This window comes from Boleophthalmus pectinirostris, unplaced genomic scaffold (assembly GCF_026225935.1).
Source record: "Boleophthalmus pectinirostris isolate CB_2022bp ecotype Guang Dong unplaced genomic scaffold, ASM2622593v1 HiC_scaffold_8, whole genome shotgun sequence".
NCBI lineage: Eukaryota > Metazoa > Chordata > Actinopteri > Gobiiformes > Gobiidae > Boleophthalmus > Boleophthalmus pectinirostris.
In genome coordinates this window covers 35,181,326-35,204,063 of record NW_026571515.1, presented here as the reverse complement: position 1 = coordinate 35,204,063, position 22,738 = coordinate 35,181,326, and the positions used below count along the sequence as shown (strand labels likewise).

The window sequence follows — 22,738 nt, the reverse complement described above, 5'->3', positions numbered from 1 at the left end:
AGGCCTATGCAATCAGAGGCTATAATACTCCCTACAGTGGAAGTATATGAATGAATACTGCCACCGTACTGTATGTTGACCATTCACGTCTCTGAGTTCAGTACTGATGGTCAGTAAACTTGCCTCTCTTTACAATTCTGAAGTTACTTAAGTTATTCTGCAACATCAACTATGAAAGGCCCGTATTATATCCAAACACACGGAAAAATTATATCTTATACCAGTCCAACCTGACATCCATATTCGCATATAACTCTTAAATATATGTTTACACTGACTATGGAAACAAGCCTGACACCTCTGCACTCAGTCACAGTGCGTTTCTCCCTTTAGACTGACTTACATAATAATTATAGTCTCTACACCGGGAAAACATAACCTCACTGTATTACACAAATACTCCTCTACATCTCCCCTCCTCCTTTCCCTCTTCTCTCAAATGTTACTCAACCAAAATAGAATAAACGTGTCTTTCTAGCTAAATTTTGAACTCCGCCCCAGGGCTGCTCCTCTGTGTTCTCTCACTGTGGCAGGCGCTTTTTCCTTAAAACGCTTTTGTGAGTCTCACAGCTTTGGTAATTACGAGAAGAAGGCAGATTCATGCTGTGTGATGTTTAGACAAGACAGCGTGTGAGTTGATGTAAGGTTTCCAGAGAGCGGGGGATAGATTTTGACTGGTGAGTGGGTGCAAAGCTGTCATATTTTCAAAGAGGAGTTGTACGTCTCCGCCCCACCATCTCCGCTACAAGTCCCCAACCGGAGAAGAGCCGAGGAAAGCCATATAAAAGCGTGGGATTCTGAGTACGTTCTAGCAAACCAAAACCACTCAATTATTCCTTGTATTCCAGGAGAGCTTTGAAATCATCTAATGGAAATACAATGTATTGCGATGGGAAAGCTGCAGGGACACTAGTGGTAGAAATAGAACATACTGGAAAAAAGGAGGTTTCTATCACAGTTAATCATCCTCCCAAATGTATGTTTGGCATCAAAGGAAGTATTTTATTTGGTTTTCTCTGCAGATTTGTAGAGTTTTACTGTTTACTGTTCAATATACATTTTAACCTGGCATATTTTCATTCTCTGTTTATGTTAACGCTGTTAAATATTGTCCATATAAATACAAATCTTCTTAAAGGTCCTGTGCTTTTACTTTATTTTTACCATACACATCAAAAACATGCTTGAAGAGGGTTTAGATGTCATCCATGAATGTTTGAGTCATTTTGTGATCTCTCCAGAGCCCTATTTAAACCCTCCCTAAAATTTGCTGTAAGATTCTGTGCAATGCTCCGCCCACAAGCCCACACTCTCCTGCACAACAATTCTTCGTAAATTTCCAAAAACATGATATAAAACTGCACATGGCAACTTGACAAACCTGATGCAATGTGCAGTAGTTTCAGCAGGATGCACACTGACTGTGATGTCATAGTGCTCTGAAGGGGGAGTGACTTAATACAGGGAGCAAAGGGACGGGAGACTCAAAGCATCAAAAATGAAAGTGAAACTTGTAACAACAGCGGAGTTGTGCTAAAGCTACCAACAACTAACATGATGCTGTGTACTTCCTGATTATCGGACACTAACGGCGCACTCACACTTGGACTTTTGAACTGTGCTGTGTTCAAGCATGATTACGTAGGGTTTTATGGCCTGCACTTACACTTGCACTTGTACAACCAAACCAGACCACGGCCCAATGACCTCATCATACAGCACTGTTTGTTTACATGACGTGCAGCAGAGCCAATGCTTTTAATGGAGAAAATAAGTTCAGCGGCATGAAATATCTATTAAATACTGAGACAGATATGAGTCCAGCTGCAATACGTGCTCCTCCATGAGTTTATGGTTATAATAACAGCACAGAGCAGTGAGGACAGTCGGAGACGAGGCTGCAAAACCTCTGTTGCTGTCCACAGTCCTCACTGAAGGTAAGTATGAATTCGCCGTATGTTTCGGAGTGGAGTTTATTCATTGTTTTCCTTGTATGAGTAAGATTAACACACCTGACAGGACTTGCATAGTGATGTTGTACGTGTGTGTGTACATGGGCAACCGTGCGGTGCTTTGGTCCACCTCCTCCAACCGGACCAAAGTCCCAACCATGCCATGCCATGCCATGTCTGGGCATGGTTCGATTGCACTCACACTGGACAAACGTACCATGCTTTAGGAGCTATCTGTGTTTTGGCACAGTTCTAAAGTCCTAGTGCGACTGCACCCATACATTGATTTTTACTTTGATACAAACAACAAGCAGCAAACTTATTTTGACCTAAAGACCTGCTTATACAATACTAGTATATCTGGGGCATGACAAATATTTGCACCAACACATGGGCAAAAAAATAATAATAATAAAATAGGTACAGGCCCTTTAAATACGTCATTCTTCACTCTTCTGCCCAAAAGTGCCTTCACCCTCCCCTACCACCCTCACCCCAGTCTCCATGTCAACACACACACATTATTTGCATACACAGGAAGCAGCATCGTCTTAATTAAACAGCACCCCCCAGGACAGGAGCTCAGATACAATTTGTAACGATTCCCCTGACCACCACTTTGATTATACAGAGCTCCTTATGCTGACCACAGACTTCTGACCGCACTTAATCTTCCATTGAAACCCATTAGGACCCCCACCAGCCCTGATCATGCACCACTCTGCTCCTCTGACTCCATTTCTGCACACCTAGGTTTTCTCTAAATAAAGAAGAATGAGGAGCACTATAGGCCACTAGACAAAAAGTTTAAACGTGTAACTTTATGTATACAAAAGCCATGCATTCTTCTACTACTAAAGGTGCATTGTGTAACTTTTCTGGTAGACTGTCATGCTTTTCTCCATGGACATGTTATTGCTGTGTTTGGAATGTTTCACAGTATAACAATAAATCTTTTTATCACAATGGAGACCAAGTTACAGGTCAGATCTGTGGAGAGGCAACCCCGCACAGTCAGAATTCCTGTTTTTCTAGGTATTTTTGGGCAATGAAACCATCTGTAATTGAATAAATGCAAGGTAGATCTGTTTCCTGTCATACTGTGGAGCATTCCAGGCAGAGACGGAAACAGACCCACTACCAAAAGGTTACGCAGTGCACCTTTAATGGGAGCCAATGCATTAACTAGGAAGGTAAAACAGTCAATATACAAAAAACAGTTAAAACTTAATAGAAAAGCCAGCCAAATCCAACTCTTTTACTATTGTATGCAGAGAAATTAGTCTGCGTTATTGTTTCAACCACTCCAAGTTCTAATTGGTAGGATTGACAGTGGGGATTCACCGAGCCGATAATGGTATCAGGTATCGGCGCTGATATTGACCCCATTTGTTGGATTGAATATCGGCTTCCAAATATTGATTCAGCTGATATCCTGGTTGGACATTCATGTAAATTCACGTAATAAGACATTTACTGGTCGTAGTTGGACCAGAAAGTCTCATACAGTTTGAACTTTTATTTATACAAATGATTATTTCTGTAGTTACTTGAGAGATAAATAACAGCTACACGACACATTTGGATCACTTAAGTCTTATTTTTTTGGTTCAAGGAAATAAATATTTTCAGCCTCTGCACTGGTATGAACTGGCAGATAATTGGAATTGGTATCGTGAAAATGCTGGATTGACAGGTGGATTAACCAATCAGAGTAGGGCCCGGTGGTGCTGCAGATAAGCTTGTGGGAATACTGGTTTATTGTGCGCTCAAGATCATTCATTTCAGATAGAAAATAGGCTCACAACTCAGTGGAATTTTCAATATTTCAAAGGCCATTTTAAAAAATACATTAGCTGAAAAATATGAATGAAGCAGTTGAAGGTTATTCACTTTCAAAAATACTTGTATGTACTTCTTTTTTCTGCACATTGTCTATCACAGTGACCATAGTATGAAACACAATAACAAAGCAAAAAATGTAAACTGTAGATAGATTTTCACTTTCATTTCAAAAGATGATTTAATAAATTGGAATTTTGTTGCATGAAGTGACTAATAACACCTCAAAAAATGGAAAGTCCTTAATTAAAAATGTGAATCTGCAAATGGCCTTTTACTCAATGCCAAATGAAGCGCTCAGGTGCGCTAGCCCAATTTTTCGAAATCAATTACCACTTCCACATTTGTTGAGAAGACTATTTCACTTCACTGACAGAATTTTTACTCTGTAGCCTTTGTGGAGCTATTGTTAAGCCAGCCCCAGTAACCAACATTTTCTTTCAAACCACACAATAAATTATTTAACATGTTCCAAGATCTTTTAGCCTGAGGAAAGTTATTCTCCTTAACTTTAACTTATAATTGCACACTACGTTCACACCAGCCCCACTGCCAACTACATTATTCACATCCCGCTACTGCAAAGTTAGGCAGGCACAGAGCTGAGGGGTAGAGATAGGACTTTCTTATTCCAGCTAAACCCCACTTAGCCTGCTCGCGCTGTAACATTTAGCGGGGTTGGGTGTAGTTAGCATACATTAGCGGTATTCTGGTGTACTTACATTGACAGACTCGCGGCCGGCGTACTTGACTCGGATTCTCGGTTCTTGGATGATGTCCAGATTGGTTCCGGTTACCATGAGCGGGGTGTGGCCACTGGACAAAATGCAAAAAGACAAAAAATGTTCAGTACTTTCATGCACATATACTTGTTATCTATTGTCAAATATACAATATATCGGAACATGTGTACTGACTGATCAAGCAAAACACTGACACCTACCTACAACAATGACAATGTTTAAGTGAATGATTTGTATATGTGTATAAACAGTGTAAACAATGGTGTAAAAACTCTTCAGATTTATAGTATTGGGGAACAATGCATAAGGAAATATCTCATGTCTACCGTATTTTTCAGACTATAAGGCGCAATATCAATAATGTTGAATTCTCGTCTATTTTCATACATAAGGTGCACCGGATTATAAGGCACATTAAGCGAAACAAACGGACGACACTTGAGACTGATCCCTTAGTCCAGGCATCATGTTCACTTGGCAGATTGTGGCGTAAATCACCCGGACTTGCCTCCATGTCTTGGTGAATGTGAATTATGAATGTGAATGTGGGTGGATAATTTAAGTTTGTTTTTTTATTTCTTACGAGGAGGACTCAAATACACATTGAGTAATAATGTGTTTAATGCAGCTTTGCACACATTTGTTTACATTTTACAGAAACAAAACTTAAAACCACATGCCTAATTTGCATAAACTATAAGCACTGAAAAAACTGCTCGCTTTTTGAGATTTTAAGCACTGTGTACCACATGAAATCAGTTCGAGGTCAGTAAGCACAACCAGATTTAATACATAAGGCACACTGGATTATAAAGGACATTGTCAATTTTTGAGAAAATTAATTCAAAGGATTTTAAATGCACCTTATTGTCTGAAAAATATGGTATTTTGCTTGGAATGAGAGTAGGTCCAGTAACATATTCATCTACTGTACATGGCCAATATGCTTATATTGTATGATTGAAATGATAGATTTTTTTTGTTTTATATTTTTTATGTATCAGTTTTTTGGAATAATAAATGAAAATCAGCCATTGACAATAACCTGGTTAATCAACATGCACCATCTCAAATCAAAAGAAACTAGAAAAGCACTCAGAGAGCGCAGACCTCCGCCAAGGACTACCCCCATTTTTTTATAAATTGCGATAAAATCAGTCTTCTGGATCAGATCCGGATCAGCCTTTGGAATATGAAAGAGGATCCCATTGTCCATCCCTGAGTCAAATTTCATGGGGTTTGGTCAATAATTAACCGAGATATTGAGAAACAAAATTTTTGGCCCCATTTACCACAATGTTAACTGAAATTTCAAAGTGATCCAGAATCCAGGATTTCTTCCGGATCACCCCCAAAATGAATTCAGTTCTTCCTTTTCACATTTCCAACAAATCCTGAAAATTTCATCAAAATCGGTCCATAACTTTTTGAGTTATGTTGCTAAAAGACACACAAACAAACAAACAGACAAAAACATAACCTCCTTGGCGGAGGTAATAAAAGTGCACGCTGCAAACTGGTGGGTGTCCATTACCTGCTTTTATCCATCCATGTAATTGCTTATTCACATTTAGCATATGTTATAATTTTTAAAGGCATTTTTGAGCAAAAAAAGCAACTGAAATTGAATTCATGTGAAGTTAAGGGGATGTCCTACCAAAACAGTTAGATTAAGACTGAAAGCAAACACGTTTCTAGACCACATACTTAAAACACAGCTCAGTATGAATGAGAAAAATAAAAAAAAGATAAAATCACTGCCATACTTGAAAATGCAGATCAATAATGTAAAGATACCTGCCTAGTATATTTGACCTATCAGTGGTCACAACAAAACTAGGGCTAATCAGAGCATTATCTAGTCCACAAGCCTCCACCCACCAGTGCTATTGTCTGCACACTGTTACAGCAACACACATCTGCAGCCCTGGTCCTCAGTGCAGACAAAGCAGAGTGAATCAGCTGGATGCTAGCTTCCCCTGCAGCTGTTCAGGCTCGTGTTGTTGTTTGTTCCCTTTATTGTAGCGACTGTCAATTTGGTGCTGTGAATGAAAAATGCTCTGCTAGAATCGCTGCCACAGAAAATGTCAGATGAGGCTGTGGGTGCTGTGCGGTGTGGAATTTGCAGAAAAGAATATAGAGGCTAGGACAAGTGACTAAATACCTCAGTGTATTCTTGTAACACAAAGGTTAAGATAAGAAGTAGCATCTCTCAACATTTCTTAGTACCCTGGCATTAAGTAGTCTACAATAATGTTTTTCTATATGATACAGTATATGCTATACAATAGAATGAAAGTATGTCTTAAAGGGCTTATATTATGCTGTTTTCTAATTTGTGTTATAATGTTGTTTCTTCATCACAAACATACCTGGAGTTGTGTTATGTTTCCTCCACATGTTTAACACACAAATATTGCAAATACAGGCTGAGAAAACACTCTGTACCACCTTGTGATGTCATGTCATGTGCACAGGGAGGGCTGCACTGTGTTTTTAAACTCCATACACCTTCACTAGAAACATTTGGATAATTTCAGCCCAGGTTTTGCCATTTTCTGTGATACAAAAGGAAAATGGTTACTGCTGAACTTGAAAATTACCACTACATGACATCACAAGGTGGAAAAGAGCATTTTGGGCTTTGGAGACAGACTAAAAACAAAGGATTACTAGAACATGCATGAATGAAACAAAAATCAACTCCAGGTACGTTTTTGAGGTGGTAACAACATTGTAACAGCTTAAAGCTCTCAAAAATTAAGTTTGTGTAATATACGACCTTTAAAGGCTCTAACCAATCTTTGTCCATGTAGTTGAGCCCCAGTATAGATAGACTGTAAAAGTTCTTGGAATCATACATCACACACCAGCCTCATTTTGACACTAATTCCAAACTATTTTATTGCCTGAGAACCAGGGAGTAAGCCTGGTGCACTAGAATGCTGGTTGTTAGTTGTGGTGTGATGGCAGAAGTAAGTAGGATGTTTTTCAAAACTGTTTACAGCACTTTTAAAGAAATATCCCATGTCTATTTTGCTTGGAATGGAAGTAGGTCAAGTAGCATTTTCATCATTGTTTCCCAAAGACTGGGTTGCGACCCTCAGGTGGGTCGCAAGAGATTTTTTTGGGGGGGTCGTCTTGTCGCGATCTGCATGTAGATCTGCAATATACATTTCTGACACATGTTGAAATGTTAAGACATATTTGAATAATTTCTAATCTTTCTTGTAATTATTTTATTGACTATTTTGTTCCAGTATTGCTGGTTCAATTGAATGTTGAAAAGAAAAAGAAATGTCCAAATAGGTGATGATTTTTCATTGTTTAAAACTTGAGTAATACAAATTGTTCAGAGAGACACAATCACCAGTCACCAATAAAATATCCTCATTATTTTTCAGTAATGCTCAAATTCACCTGTATTTTGTGATTTATGAATATTTTCTACTGACTTGGGTCGCAAAGTTTGTGACTTTAAAAATATGGGTCCCCAGAGAAAGGGTTTGGGAAACACTGATACACACGACTAATATACTAAGGGCATTTTGAAATGGAATGGAATGAAAGTACATAAATACAATCTTCAAATGTAGTACACTAAACATGACTCTTAATGAGAGCAAAAGTCTGCTCCCCAAAGACAAATGTTCCATATCTTATACCCAAAAAAAACAACATTTACATTATCTGTGTTTGATTTTACAGTGACAAATCTACCTTAGTCCAATCTGAATCTTCTTGTAGTAAATCTGGTTAGAAATTAGCGCTGATTAAATGAGGAAATGACATGAAATTATCGCTCAGGCCAATTCATTCTTTCCAGTCTGCATGTGTGGCACTTCTATCAGATCCAGACTAATTAGGACAGTAATTGAAAGCGCAGTATTGACCCAGTGTTAGACAGAAGAGGCAGTAACAGTAGGACAGGGTTAGACGAATGCATTGTGTTACCTGGCGATGCTCCAGTCCGGCTCTATGCGCTGCACCGTGGGGTCATCGATGTACTCAAAGGTCAGGCTCTCTCTGATCTGAGCCCGGTCCACGCTGACGCTGATCTGAACAGGACCCACGCCGGACAGAGAGGGGGCGCTGTAGCACACGATCTCTGTCATGGTGCGGCTGGAAAAGAAAAACGAAAGCAAAGTTTTACACTGTAATTTTACATAGACAAAAATCACAGCAATTTGGAATGTAATCAACGTCAGAAGGATCATTTTACAAGAAGTGAAGAAGAAGTGTTTTGAGTTTTATTCAAGTTAGCATATAAATAAAAAGTATTCACTAAGCTCTGAGGCTCAAACATGAAAACCAGTTTGAGTCACTGGGCTGGATTTTGTGGTGTTATTAAAATGCTGTTTTTGACAACTGAAGGACTTTGAAAAGAAGAAGAAAAAGTTTAAAATCTGAAAATAGCAAGTTACTGGCACAAAATCCAACCTTTTTCAAAGCTGTAGATGCCGAACACATAAATTGCCTTTTGAGCTGCAGAGGATTTTTTGATGCAGTACCAGCGGACCGGGCTCTAGCAACAGGTTTATGCTTGCAACACCCTCTCTAGATTTGAATAGATTTTGTATTTCTCATCTTGTTGATCTACAATTAAAATATTTATATACAAAATATGAATATTGTAGAACTAAAACTTAACCCTTTACAGAGGTGTAAATTAAAATATTATGCAAAAAGTGACTAGTGTGAGCTTTAGACTCGAGCCCTGCACTTCTCCGGGCCTCCTGACGCAAAACAGTGCAGCACGAGCACATTTTGAAAGCTCATTGCGGGCGTGGGTGGGTGGGACGATAAACTGCAGTCCCGCAAACTAAATATGAGTGTAAAGTAAAATATACAAATCACTCATGGAAGCCTATCATACATTGTTTGTGCTGGATATTTTATTTAGCATTAATAGAAAGGTTTTAAGCAGCCTCAACTTGCGGATGTGGTCTAATCTCACGCACATTTTAGACAATTCCTTTCCGCTTCTCCGTGTTTGATAGAGCTTAAGAAAGCGAATGTCCACATCTTACGGGATTTGCGGGCGGGAGCAGGACAAAATATCGCAGATGCGGGCGGGAGAGGGACTGAAAATTACAATTATTTGTGGGCAGGAGCGGGACTGCACAAGTTTTCAGCTTGTCCAAGAAAGGGTGGAAGTAAAAAGGCTGAAGACCAACTGGACGTCTTACGCAGGAGAAGTTCATTTACCATCAATAATACGGGCCAGGGGGGCTGGAAAAATCAACATAGTATGATTTCAAAAGTGAATACAGTGTGATCTTTGAGTGTTCAAGCCCCTTTCACTATGCTTCCAGAGGAGGAGGTTTATAAAGCAAGTGGTGAGACTATGAAAGCCGGTAGGCATTGTTTAGACAGCAATATGTCACAATTTAGATATTGGTATGCCAATGGTCTGTCAAGGGAAGATCATGGTGTAAATATAGCTTTTGTGTGTCAATGTTAAACTGAAGTTCTCTTACAGGTGGGAGTGGGACTGACAATTCTGTTGTCAGACCCATGTTGGAATGTTGTTACCTTGTAAAAAACATACCTGGAGTTGTCAGATGAAGAACAGAGATAGAGCGCTTCACTGGGTCATAAAATAATTAAAAAAGAGCAGTACAGGTGCTCTACGAGGGTTAAACTAGTAGTCTTAAACAGAAAGTAGCCCTTACTGGAAAATGTAAAAGTGGGCAAGTGACAAACCTGAGGCCCTCTGACTGAATATATTAAAAGTCCTTTATTGCTTGAAGGGACACCAACGCATTTCGACCAGTAAGATGGTCTTCGTCAGGGCAAAATTACCTGGAGTTGTGTTTTGTTTCATTTCACCCTTCATTTTTATTTTGTCTACATCTCCAAATCACAAAATGCTCCGTTCTACCTTGTGATGTTAGGAAGCGGTAGTTTTCAAGTTGATCATTCTAGTGAAGATGTACACGGTGTTATAACTTTGAGAGAAGAACTCAGCCTAAATCTGCAGGGTTTTGTGTGCTAAATTTGTGTGAATGAAACAAAACACAACTCCAGGTCTGTTTGGGATGAGGAAACATTATAACATAGATCAGAAAATAGCGTAATACGGGCTCTTTAAGTATCTGTAAAGTAAAACGAAACGAACATTACGACGTACTCCCGTGCCTTTACTGTAACATGACCTTCTTCTGTATTTAGCCCTATCAATTATCTGCCCCCCCTCCCTCCTTCCTCCCCCATACCCTTCCTTATCCCCTTTGTATCCACTATCATCACTATCATTACAGACCGCGGTAATTAGCCCCATCCCTCATTAAAAACGCCATGACTCCTTCACCTTACAACATACGGTGACACGACCTAAAATAAGACTCCTATGACAAGGACGAAAGAGAGAAGAAGGAGGAAGCATCGAGCCAATAAGAACAAAGGGAGAAAAAAAAAAAGATTGCAGGAAATCTATAGGCGACGCTATTATTAAAGTTTTTCCTCTGGGTTTGATGCAGTAGGTCATCAAAAGCCTATTAGAATTTACACAAGTTTTCTGACAGAGGGAGGTGGAAGTCTACGCCTAAGGGACCGAAAGCGAATATCAAGAGAAAAGATGAAAAACACAGCGGCGCGTTTTAAATGGTATAATCCGAATCGTCAGGGGAGTAAAGCTCTGGCGTTTGTCTTGTTTTCGCTCACAGCACGCCACTTTCCTGAGATTTCCTGACGCTGATGTATGTAGCGGGCTCGGAAAAGCAAAGTTAGGGTGTGATCCTGTCGGTTTAAATGAAGCGTTGGATATTTAACAACAGGGGAATGCAAATGAAGAGAAAATACCTATTGGAACATGGTGAGGTTCAAATGGAGTTATGGGTGTTTTAATGTGTGTTAATAAATACAACCTTATTCAATTACAAGTAGTTTTATAGCTCAAAAATATGTAAAAACTCCACAAGTAGAGCATGGAAATCCAACCCAAGTCCGACGGGATGGGATTTGGACAAATATTTAAAACTTATGTTCAAACTCAGGTCAGATTCGGACACATCAGATCACCAGCTGTTTCCTGTCTACAGTAAAACCACTCGCTTTGAGACTCTGAAGTGTTCAAAAGATCAGAGCACTGCACTTGCTAGTTTAGATACAAGTCAAAACCGTGTTATTATTATTTTTGAAAAGTGGTGCAATACTTCAGATACATGATTTTAAAAGCATAAAAGATTGGAGATAAAATACACAGGAAGTAAAGTCACTATCACGAATCTGCAGCTTCACCTCGATCTGCGCGCTGTGTGGATGTAAACAAACACACGTGAACTATTTTCACCTTTTTACTTTTACTAAGAACACTTCAAACTGGATTCACAGCGCGGTTTTGGGGACTGGGGTCATTATGGATGAAATGCTCCACTTTAAATTTCATCTTTACGAGGTGAGTAATAAAGTCTTTTCATTTTTTAATAAAGTCATTTCATTTTTTCATTATTTTCGCTATATCCTGAGTTTGTATTTTGCGTTTCTGTGTCCTTTAGAGGCCACCCAAACGATACCCTACATGTGTCATTAATAGGCCTATGAAAATCGTGTGATTTTAATTGTGCTGGATTCAGACACAAATATCTAAATGCCTGTCGGGCTCGAGTTAGAGTTGATTACTGCTCTGTCAGACATGGACTGGGCTTGGACAGAAAAATTCAGCCCGATCCACACTCTACTCCACAGATCTGATTTGTAACTTGTCTTGTTCGGTCTCCATGAAGGTAGAAAGGCAGAAAAGTTTAATACCATACTGTGAAACAATTCAGACAAAGAAATAACATATGCATGAAGTAAAGCATTTGAGGGACCCTCTACCAGAAAGGTTACACCTTTAATTTAGGAGAACTGTTAATTCAAACTAATGTTAGAAGAACATAATTATTGTAGTGGTTCAAAAAATTCCTTATCTTAAGATTTGGGGCAAGTACTCAAATAAGAGTAACTGTCAGGCTGTATTATCTGATTTATAATTTGAAGTAAATACAACTGGCATGTGAAATAATGCAAACTTTTGTCATTTCAAAGGACAGATGAAAAGAATTTAACTAAACTAAATCATATGTGAAGTAGTGGTAAAAGAACGCAACTGGTTCATGTTTAATATTGTTATCATGAAGCTTTTGTCACTTGTAGACTTGCTCACAACAGGAACCACTTTGACGAGTAACAGTACTGTTACTTCAATATCAATTTTACTCAAGCTGGAGTAAGTTTTGCGTATAAAAACACTTGTAGAGGTACAACTTTATACTAAGACCAGGCCTAAATAAGTTAAACTATTTACAATCTTTATAGCAACATGGAATCTACCTGGACGATTCAGGAATTACAGAGACATATTTGCAGTTTTGGAGTCACTATCTGTATTGTGAAGTCTATGTTATACAAAATAAGAGATGGTAAAAGTTTCTCACTCGAAGAACTCGCAGGTCTGGTTCCCAAAGCGCACGGTGACACTGCTGCCAGCCCCCAGGTGCTCTCCCAGGATAGTTACTTTGGTCCCTCCAGACTCAGGCCCTCTGCTCGGGGACAGGCCGGTCACTGTGGGGGTCTGAAAACACATACACAGAACATATTAACTATATTAGATAACAACTCAATAGAACCAGATGCCCTTCCTGTTGCAATTAACTCTAGCTATGACTGGAGTGTCGAAAGTATGGGGTTCTGACATGGTTCATATCATCATCATCTAGCTGGCTGGTTAGGTGAATGCTTGATCCACCGCACCATTGTTTCTTAAATCCTTGCTCTAAAGTAAAAGTAATGTCTTAGATTATTGAAAAGTGCACTAACTTTTGAAATTGTTATTATTATTGTTTTATTTGTATATTAAATGTTACTTACATGTTACATCATTCCATTATACTCACTTCAATGTATTTGTACTTGCCCTTCAGTAACAAACCTAAGCTGGGGTACCTGCTGAGACCACATACTTGCATTCCTTTAAAGTCTGTTACATAAAAAAGTAGTGAATAGCTTCTGGTTGAATCCACTTAAACCCAGTTACTGCGGCTGTCAGCTGAAGACAGTGAAAAGTAGAAAAGAGGATCAAACCAGCAGCGCTCTCAGTCCCTGTGAGACTCTTGTGTCTCTAAGTGTCTGTGTCTGAGAGAGGCTTTTTACACACACTCTGAACACGTCTTCATGTTTACAGCTCGTACGCACATGCACAGAAATATTGCACTGACACTGTACAGACACAGTACAACTACTTAAACTGCACTTTGACTTGTGTTACAAGGTCCAGTGGGTTTCTTCGCTTTTAGTCTTACTTTAAAGGGACAGTCCAGAATTTTGGACGTAGGACCTAATTTCCTAGTGAGCCAGAGTCTTGGAGATGTGTGGAGACACTTTTTGAAATATTCCATCCAGTCTTTGTATTTGCAGAGGTCATTGGTGCTAGGCTAGTGCATGACAATGGCCATCTATTATTACTCCAGACTATCAATGTAAATGTTTGTGTTGATAGAATAATTTCAGAAGTAAAACCAACCTTGCATTTGAAAGATTTATGTCTGAGCAGCAGCAGTGAGCTTGGCAGCGGTGGACTGATATCACCTAGCATCTACCTTACCGCCAAAGTAAAATTCCACTGCTGCTGAGAAAATAATCCCTCAACATGCGCCGATTTATTTCAAACATTATTCTATCAACACAGACATTCACACAGTCAGTTCAGCGTAATAACAGATTTGCTTCGGGTGTTTTGTGGAGTGGGTAAGACTGTTTTTAGTGGCAGGCTAACTATGGCCATTCACATGCACTAGCCTAGCACCAGCGACCTCTGCAAATACAAGGACTGGATGGAATATTTAAAAAAGTGTCTCCACACATCTCCAACACAGTGGCTCACTAAGAATGTCCAAAATTCCTGACTGCCCCTTTAAGGAATCCATATGGACATTGTCTGTGGCTACCACCCTGCATACTTATTTGTGTTTTTCGTGTTACAGGGGCCATTTTTAGGACTTTTGACTTTCCTGAAGATACACTTTTTTGTGTTGAATTTTTGGTTGCTCTTTTTCATGAAATTAATCCCATATGTGTAACAATGTACCTGTTCTTAATGTGCATTGTTTGGTTAGAAAGGAAACAGACATTCTTAAGCTACATCAGCTATATATTTTGAGCTGCTATTTTATAGTAAACAAATTCAATACATGTGTTTATCCCCAAGGAGCAATTTATCCACATAGAACAGTTAAAATACAAGAATAAAAGGATATCTCAAACAAAGGACTACTATATATAACAGAAGGGCTGGCCAGGAAAGACCAGTAGATTCTGTGTCAAGGCAGTTTGAGGAGAGTAACCACCCTCAGGACAAAAGTATTGCTCGTCTGTGACCTGCAGCCTCAAATCCGATCTGAATAGCACATTTTAGAAACAAGAAAGTTTCCAAGGTGTTGCACATAATAACAGTATTAAACTTACAAAAAGCCTATGTTAGGTCATAAAAACTTTTGTAAGCTAATATAAAAGGCTGGGAAACCTCATTGTGTGACATTTAGTGAAGCATTCTCTCTTACAAAGTTCAGTAAAATGAAGAAATCTCCAAAACTGCATCTCACGTCTAACAATGAGACACAGACTGGAGGATGCAGGTTGGAACAGGTACTCATAAGAAGTGTAAATAGCGAGGCTGTTAATTGTGTAGGAAGCATTAGTGAAGGTGTGGACGGTGTGAACAGAGGAGAAGTTGTCTGTGAGGATCGAGCCTGGAGCAGAGCCAACCACGAACGCAAGGAATGAAGGCAACCGCTGTTTTAAAAGCTGCATACAGATGGTTTTAAATGGACTTTTCTATTAGGGGCTAGTTTATTGCTATGCCAAGTACATACTCAAGGTTGGATCTTATACCAACTTAAAATCCAATATATTATAACAAAGAAGTTTAAAGTGGTACTCAGCAGGGCCCATACTCTAACCTTTGAATTCCGCAAGAAAATAGAGCGACTGGTTATACTCTGTTCAGTTGTTAATGCTGTTTTTGTGTTTATTGAAAATGTTGTTGGGAGATTTGTGAATTTGCATTTTAAAATTTGTAATTAAATGAAAGTCTATATTTAGAAATCTAATTTGCTCAAGTGAAGGTAATGTTATTCCAGCAGCTGCCAATTATTGTTAGTATTACTGACCACTTTTTGAAAACACCATGAAATTACAAAAAAGGTTACACTTTTTATGCAAATTTATTTCAATTTCACAATTTAATGATTTATTGTGATTATTTAAGATACAAATGAGCTAGCAATTAAAATTTTAGTCAACTAGTTCAACATTTAGGCTTTGATTCACTATGTTTGCACACGTCACATCAAAAGCAGGACTAAACCTGGAACCAAATATGGACTAGACGAGGACTTAACCAGGACTAAAGCAAGTCTAAGCCAGTTCTAAACCAGGACTAAACCAGGACTGAAATGGAACTAAACCAGGTCTAAACCAGGGATAAGCACACATACCTTATCAAAAGTGGGACTAAACCTGGAACTAAATATGAACTAGATCACGACTTAACCAGGACCTAACCAGGACTAAACTAAGATGAAACCATGTCTAAACCAGGTCTAAACCAGGTCTAAACCAAGACTAAACACATACACCTCATCAGAACGGGGACTAAACCTGAAACTAAAAATGAATTAGACCAGGACTAAGACACAACTAAACCAAGTCAAAGCAAGTCTAAAGCAGGTCTAAAGCAGGTCTAAACCAGGACTAAACACATAAACCTCATCGGAACTGGGATTAAACCTGGAACTAAACCAGGTCTAGACCAGGACTAAACCAGCACTAAACCAGGACTAAACACACACACATTATCAAAACTGGGACTAAACCTGGAACTAAATATGGACTACACCAGGATTAAATCAGAACTAAACAAGGTCTAAATCAGGGCCAAACCATGTCTAAACCAGGACTACATCAGGAATAAACCAGAACTAAACGAGGTCTAAACCAGAGCTAAACCAGAAGTAAACCAAGGCTGAAAAAAAACCAAACCAGGTCTGCATCAGGACTAAACTGGGCTCAAACCAGGACACGGCCAAGATACTGTATCTCTGATGTTTTTAGAAAGCTATAGATGAAAAATCCTGTCTGGTATATTCGTGAGCTGACGCTTTTTATGAAGACCTTTCCTCATTCAGCAGATATAATACTATGGTTTGAATGCCTTATTTTTGCTACGCTGACGTGGGACTGTTGCCATAGCGTTAAACCTGTGAATGGGATTTTCTCACGTTATACTTTATGAAGTTCATATCACATTCACCTTATGTTCTGACCTATTCCTTATAATACACCACTGAAAACATGTGTGTGCTGAAATGAATATGAAGCTAGAAGATATAAAACCACACTAAATTCAACCAGAAGTTATACAATGCACCTTAAGTAAATGTAATGCGTCATACAAACTAGTATTTCCAGAAAATCCTAATATTTCACTAATTCACTGACATAAACTCACTCCCATCTGAAATCCTTCAAAAATAGCCTCTAAAAGTTGCTGTGAAGTGTGAACAAAAGTGAAGTTGAGAATCAGCGGCGCGCCTCAGACTGGAGCTGCCCTGTTTAATTACACTGTCAGAAGACATTGTTTGCCCGCGGCGCGAAGACAATTAGTTTTCCAGAAAAGAACAAATGACTGGTAATAGGATTAAGTGTATATTTATGGAGAGGGAGTGTGTTTGTGGAGGAGGTCTCACCACAAACGAGTAGAGCTGAGAGGAGCGGGTCCTCAGCTCTGGCCTACAGTCCCCCACACACAGCTGCACGGCCCCGGCCCTGCTGTCTGGAGGGGTGGAAGACATCTCACACACGATCCTATAGGAAACACAAAAAAAAACAGGTACATGGAGTTTAAATAATGAAGGAACATTTGGGAAAAACAAAACAAACAAACAAACAAACAAAAAACTTTAGTGTGTATACAAAAGCTACTGCATAAAGTACTGTAGGTAAAATTGTTGCAATAGCACCCAAAAGTAGTGCTGGAGGAGTACTGAAAATATGTAAAAGTACATGGCTAAATTTGTACTGTAACAAGCACTGCTGCAAAATCTTATCTAAGTAAAGTAAAATACATTTTAGAGGAATTTTAGTGGTTTGAAATTGTAACTGTCATAGATGCAACCGTTACCATAGCAACAATTACCATATGGCATTACCATACTAACGTCGATGTTACCATACCGAAGTTACCATAGCAAATGTTACAATAGCGGCATTACCATCACAGCGTTACCATAGTGATATAGTGATGCTACCATAGTGATGCTACCATAGTGACTATCATAGCAGCCATCACCATAGTAACTGTTATCAAAGCAACCGTTACCATAGCATTTGTTACCATAGGTGTGTCACCATAGTGATATAGTGATGCTACAATAGTGATGTTACCATAGCAACCATTACTATAGTACCTGTTACTGTAGTAAACATTACCATAGCAACCACTACCATAGTGACCGTTACCACAGCGACCACTACCATGGCGATCATTTCCACAGCGACCATTATCATAGTGGCATTACAAGAGTGATATAGTGGCATTACCATACCAACTGTTACCATAGCAACTGCTACCATAGTGACGCTACCATAGTAACCCAAAAGTATCTCTATCTCTAACCCCAACCCTAACATTTTTGGCACCTACTAGAGGAGTCTGAAACCTCTTTAAAACATTACATCATTTATTGCCAGGTCTACACTGAAAACTACAAGTCGCATATTATATTCATTTTGTTCACAAGTTTTTAGTAAAGTTCGGTTCAACAAATCTAAACACATCAAGCGTCGTATAGATTTGTCTGCAACTCTAAATGTATTCTTCTTCTTCTGTCTCTCCCATGTCAATAGAAACAGACATCTAATGATGGTATTTCAATGGGACCCTCCTCCTACAAGCTCCTGGCATGAGTGCTGCTGGTACTACAACTTTAATGGAAATCCCAGTATTGGAATCGATTGAGTTTTATCATAGCATGCCGCGAGAGTGTCGGCGCGCCCTGCTGGTGACTAGATCAAATGACATAATAAAAGGAGGGAGGATATTGATCGGAGGAGAGGGACAGAATGAGAAGAAGGAGCGAAGAGGACAGAGATGGAGGTGTGGAGAGGTGGATGGCGTCAAGGCTGTATTTTGTGTTCCATGGTCTAAACGGCATCGGGTTACTCTAAAGTACAAGCTGGTCTTGCAAAGGAAGCGTGTCATTTTTGAGAACAATTCTTAGTTAATTTATTTATTGAATATTTTTGCACATTTTATCATGCTCTTCCTTTTACTTGAAGAGTGAAAATTTATGAGTAACAACATCTGATTTTAAAATAAGTGGGTGTATTCATGAGTTTCAGATTCCTAGTCTGTAGGTGACATTTTGAGGACTTTTGACCATTTTAAAGATAGAAGACTACTTTGTTTTGAATTGTTATACTATGGCTACGGAAACGGTGTTCATATTTCGTCACCTTGAAATCCCTGGATCGTGTTTTGATGTTGTCATTCGTAAACAAACATATATTTACACATTCTCCGCTCTGATCAGACTCGGCCCTGCTAATCACCAGCGCGGCTACAGAGATGGCATAATGTAAACAGGAGAGCATCAAAGTGAACCAGGAAATGCAATTAACCATGGAAGTGAAGCTATTCTGATCACTCTAAACACTCACAGCTCGAGGTTGGGTTCACATGACATGACAATATTAGAGTGCCCCGAGTTTAATACTGAGCTAGAGGACAGGTATGAATTATGGTTAATATCTCTGTAATTACTGGGCCTATCCACTTGAAACAAAAACTGACACGAAGTACATCATCGTCTCCGTCAATTGGCTTCAGAAAACGATGCCATTATTCAAGGGGTGGTTGCTGTCAGTTAACACGACTTAAGTAACGAGAACCATAAGATACATTTCAAGTCTGTGGAGTCAGTCTCAGTCAAATAATGTTGAGGTTAAACATTTGTGGATCATAATTGTGGATATTTCTTATAAAAACTGTGAATCTTCCATAGAATTATATGAACCCATGCTCTCCATCTGATTATGAAATTATAGAACATGAATGCCAGACTCTCCGAAGGGGGCAAGAGACAGATGTTCCTATTGATTATATTGTATTTTGCCATGAAAGGTAAAAATACAAAGATACTCATTTGTTTTGAATTGTTTTGAACCCCGGAGGAGCTGGAGGACGTGTCTGGGGTGAAGGAAGTCTGGGAGTCCCTGCTTAGACTGCTGACCCCACGAACCGGCCCCGGATAAGCGGAGGAAAATGGATGGATGGAGGTAAATTCACAAATGTTCATGCTGATCATTTCTTTCTTTTTTTTTTTTTTTTTTACTTTTATTGCCACAAATCAATTCACATCAGCAGTGTCCTGAGACTGGGCCTTCACACAATTTATATATTTACTTTATAATCCCCTCTTCCCCCTTCTAGAAGAGAACAAGAGGAAAAACAATAGCAAAAATGAATAAAAATAAAAATAAAAAATAAAGCATGTTAGGGCATACATGTCTTATTTGAAAAAGTCAATAACTGGGCTCCACTTTTTTCCAAAAGTTGGCACCTTGAGCTGTAGTTGAGCCGTTAACAGTTCCATTGTATAAACTTGTCTGATTTTTGACAGCCACTGATCAATAGTCAGTGTTTTAGGTTTCAGCCAGCTGATCATTTCTACTTGTGACTGCTCACTGTATTACAACGAAAATCTCCATTTTAACTTTTGATACTTTGCAGCTGATCATCAACATTCAAGCACTACTCTGTTAGAATCTCTGTTACTCAAGTTCACACGTGGGCATTGTTCAGTTCCTGGGCCACATACAGGTTGACTCTGACCATCCTGTTTAACCTTCGGAATTACAAAATAAACATATTTTATCATTTTACCTCATGCATGTACCAAAACTGCATTGCTTTAGTTTTAGAGTTGTTTTTTAAATGACATTTTTTATAAGTCAACCTCACTTTTTCATTGCTTAGTCATAACATAAACTCTTACCAGTCTTATCAGCTTGTTAAAATAATGTTATGTATTGCTTTTTATAAAGAAATACAGTTAATATTATGCAGAATTGAGTTAAACATTCTGGCCCGGATCTTCACAATATTTTCTGATGTAGTTTCTCATGTGGCCCCATGGAAAAAATAATTGTCTACCCCTGCTCAAGTTAGTTTATCTGAGCTTTATTTTAACTCAATCTGACCTGAAAAGCGCAGACCTAACTGAAACTACAACCGGTGAGCTGATTTGTGGTGTTAAACTAATTTCTCGCACATAAAATTACAAGTTAATTTCTTTGGTTTAGCTGCTCTAACCCTTTTTTGTTGAAAATCAAACTCCTAAAAAGGACCATCAGAGCTCATATTCATCAAAGGCTCCTGAATATGTGTTGTTTAAATCCAATTTGTATTTACTTTTGTCATGTTTGTCAGCGTTTCCTCATGTGTGCATTATGTCACCATGGTAACTTCTGCAAATTCGCCCTATAGAGATACAAGTAGAACACCCTCAGGAAAGTATCGGTATTAATTTTGGCTGCCCTCTCTCTGTAGCTATGAAATTATTGTCCTTTAGAAAGTAGTGTTGTCATCTGAAATGCAGCAACTTCTCTTTCACTTCTGTCGCAAATACATTCGCATCCAGTTTTTGAAATGAAATTGTCAAATAAAAGAGAAAGCGCAAGATACATCGAGGCAGAATTATGATTACCATACACGGAAATGGACAAAAAGATGTAAAAATCTTTTGAATCAAGTAATATTTTGGACAACTGTGAGAGAATCATTTTGAATAGAGCAGTTTGAAAAGATGCCATCAAAGTTACTTGGCCATTTCTCCCACAAAGAAAAGCTATTACTACAAATGACTCTTTGTAGAATGGTGAAGGAGATTTACTCACCAATATTTTTTTCTTTTTCATATCTCTAGTTTGAGCCACGCGCCCACAGGCCTGCATTATACTCACTGAAATTTATGGAAAGCTGATTGGAACTTCTTATTTTCAAACCTGAGGCTAACTTTGCAAACTTAATACAAAACTAATGATCGCCGTGGTGGAAAGTACTGCGAGATAGTAGTACCAGCCTGAGGAAAAATGTACTTCCTGACTGTGTAGGAGAGAAGGGGAAAAATACAAAAACTTTTTCTTCAAAGCAGTAGTGGCCTTCACACACTCCTCTGAAGTGCAACATAAAAGGAGTATAAATATGTATACTTTTCACTGTGTTTTGGCCAATACGAGTCATCATGAAGCTACCGACTGAATTATAAGAGAAAAACAAACCAGGTATGAGGGTATAAACAACATGACCCCAAAAGACTAAAAAGTAGAGCTGGGCAGTTACTTATAGCTATAGTTATGTTTACTTGAGTAACTTTTTAAATGAAGTTATACTTTGCGGAATAGTTTTCAGAATCAACACTTCTAATCATATAATGTTTCCTCATCAGAAACATGCCTGGAGTTGTGTTTTGTTTCATTCACACATGTTTAACTAAACACAAACCCTGCATATTTAAGCTGCGTTCTTCTCTCAAAATACTTGCACCAGCTTGTGATGTCATGTGATAATACAGGAAGTGCTCCACTGTGTTTTGAAATCCCATGCACCTTCACTAGAATCATCTGGATGAGTTTAGCCCAGGAATTGCCAATCTGTACTGAACTAAAGGTAAAATGTAACTGTTAACTTAACTTGAAAACTACCGCTTCATGACATCACAAGGTGAAACAAAGCATTTTGAGGTTTGGAGATGGAGACAGACTCATAATAAAGGATTACTGGTAACACTTTATAATAACTACACCTTATTTAGCCTTAATAAAGCATGAACAAAAGACTTAATAAATAATGAACAAAGGCTTAATTAATAATGATTCACGCTTAGTAAATGCTTAATAAAGGATAATTACTCTTCACTTTAGAAAAGCTCTCAAAAAGACTTAATTCAGGCATCTGTTATCATTGCATCATTAATAAATCATTCTCTCGTAGCTTACTAATCATTCATAAATGCTCAAATTTGTATTTAAATATGCATTTACAAATGCACACACAAATGGTTAGTTCATGAGCAATTAATTATGAAATAATTATGAGTAACTATTTACAGCACAGGCAAGTTAAGTGCTAATTAAGGTAGTAATTAAGCATTTACTAAG

At 38.5% G+C, this 22,738-nt stretch overlaps 1 protein-coding gene across 1 annotated transcript in view; it reads right to left on the bottom strand.

Moving 5' to 3' along the window:
- The window catches only part of LOC110154017 (plexin-A2-like), a 171,283-nt gene that overhangs the window by 105,004 nt on the left and 43,541 nt on the right, over positions 1 to 22,738 (bottom strand). The window contains exons 7-10 of the mRNA XM_055165940.1: positions 17,266 to 17,383; positions 12,958 to 13,094; positions 8,492 to 8,659; positions 4,517 to 4,610 (exon numbers count right to left, since the gene is read on the bottom strand). Of these exons, the coding sequence (XP_055021915.1) occupies positions 4,517 to 4,610; positions 8,492 to 8,659; positions 12,958 to 13,094; positions 17,266 to 17,383 (517 nt within the window). The remainder of the gene's footprint in view (positions 1 to 4,516; positions 4,611 to 8,491; positions 8,660 to 12,957; positions 13,095 to 17,265; positions 17,384 to 22,738) is intronic.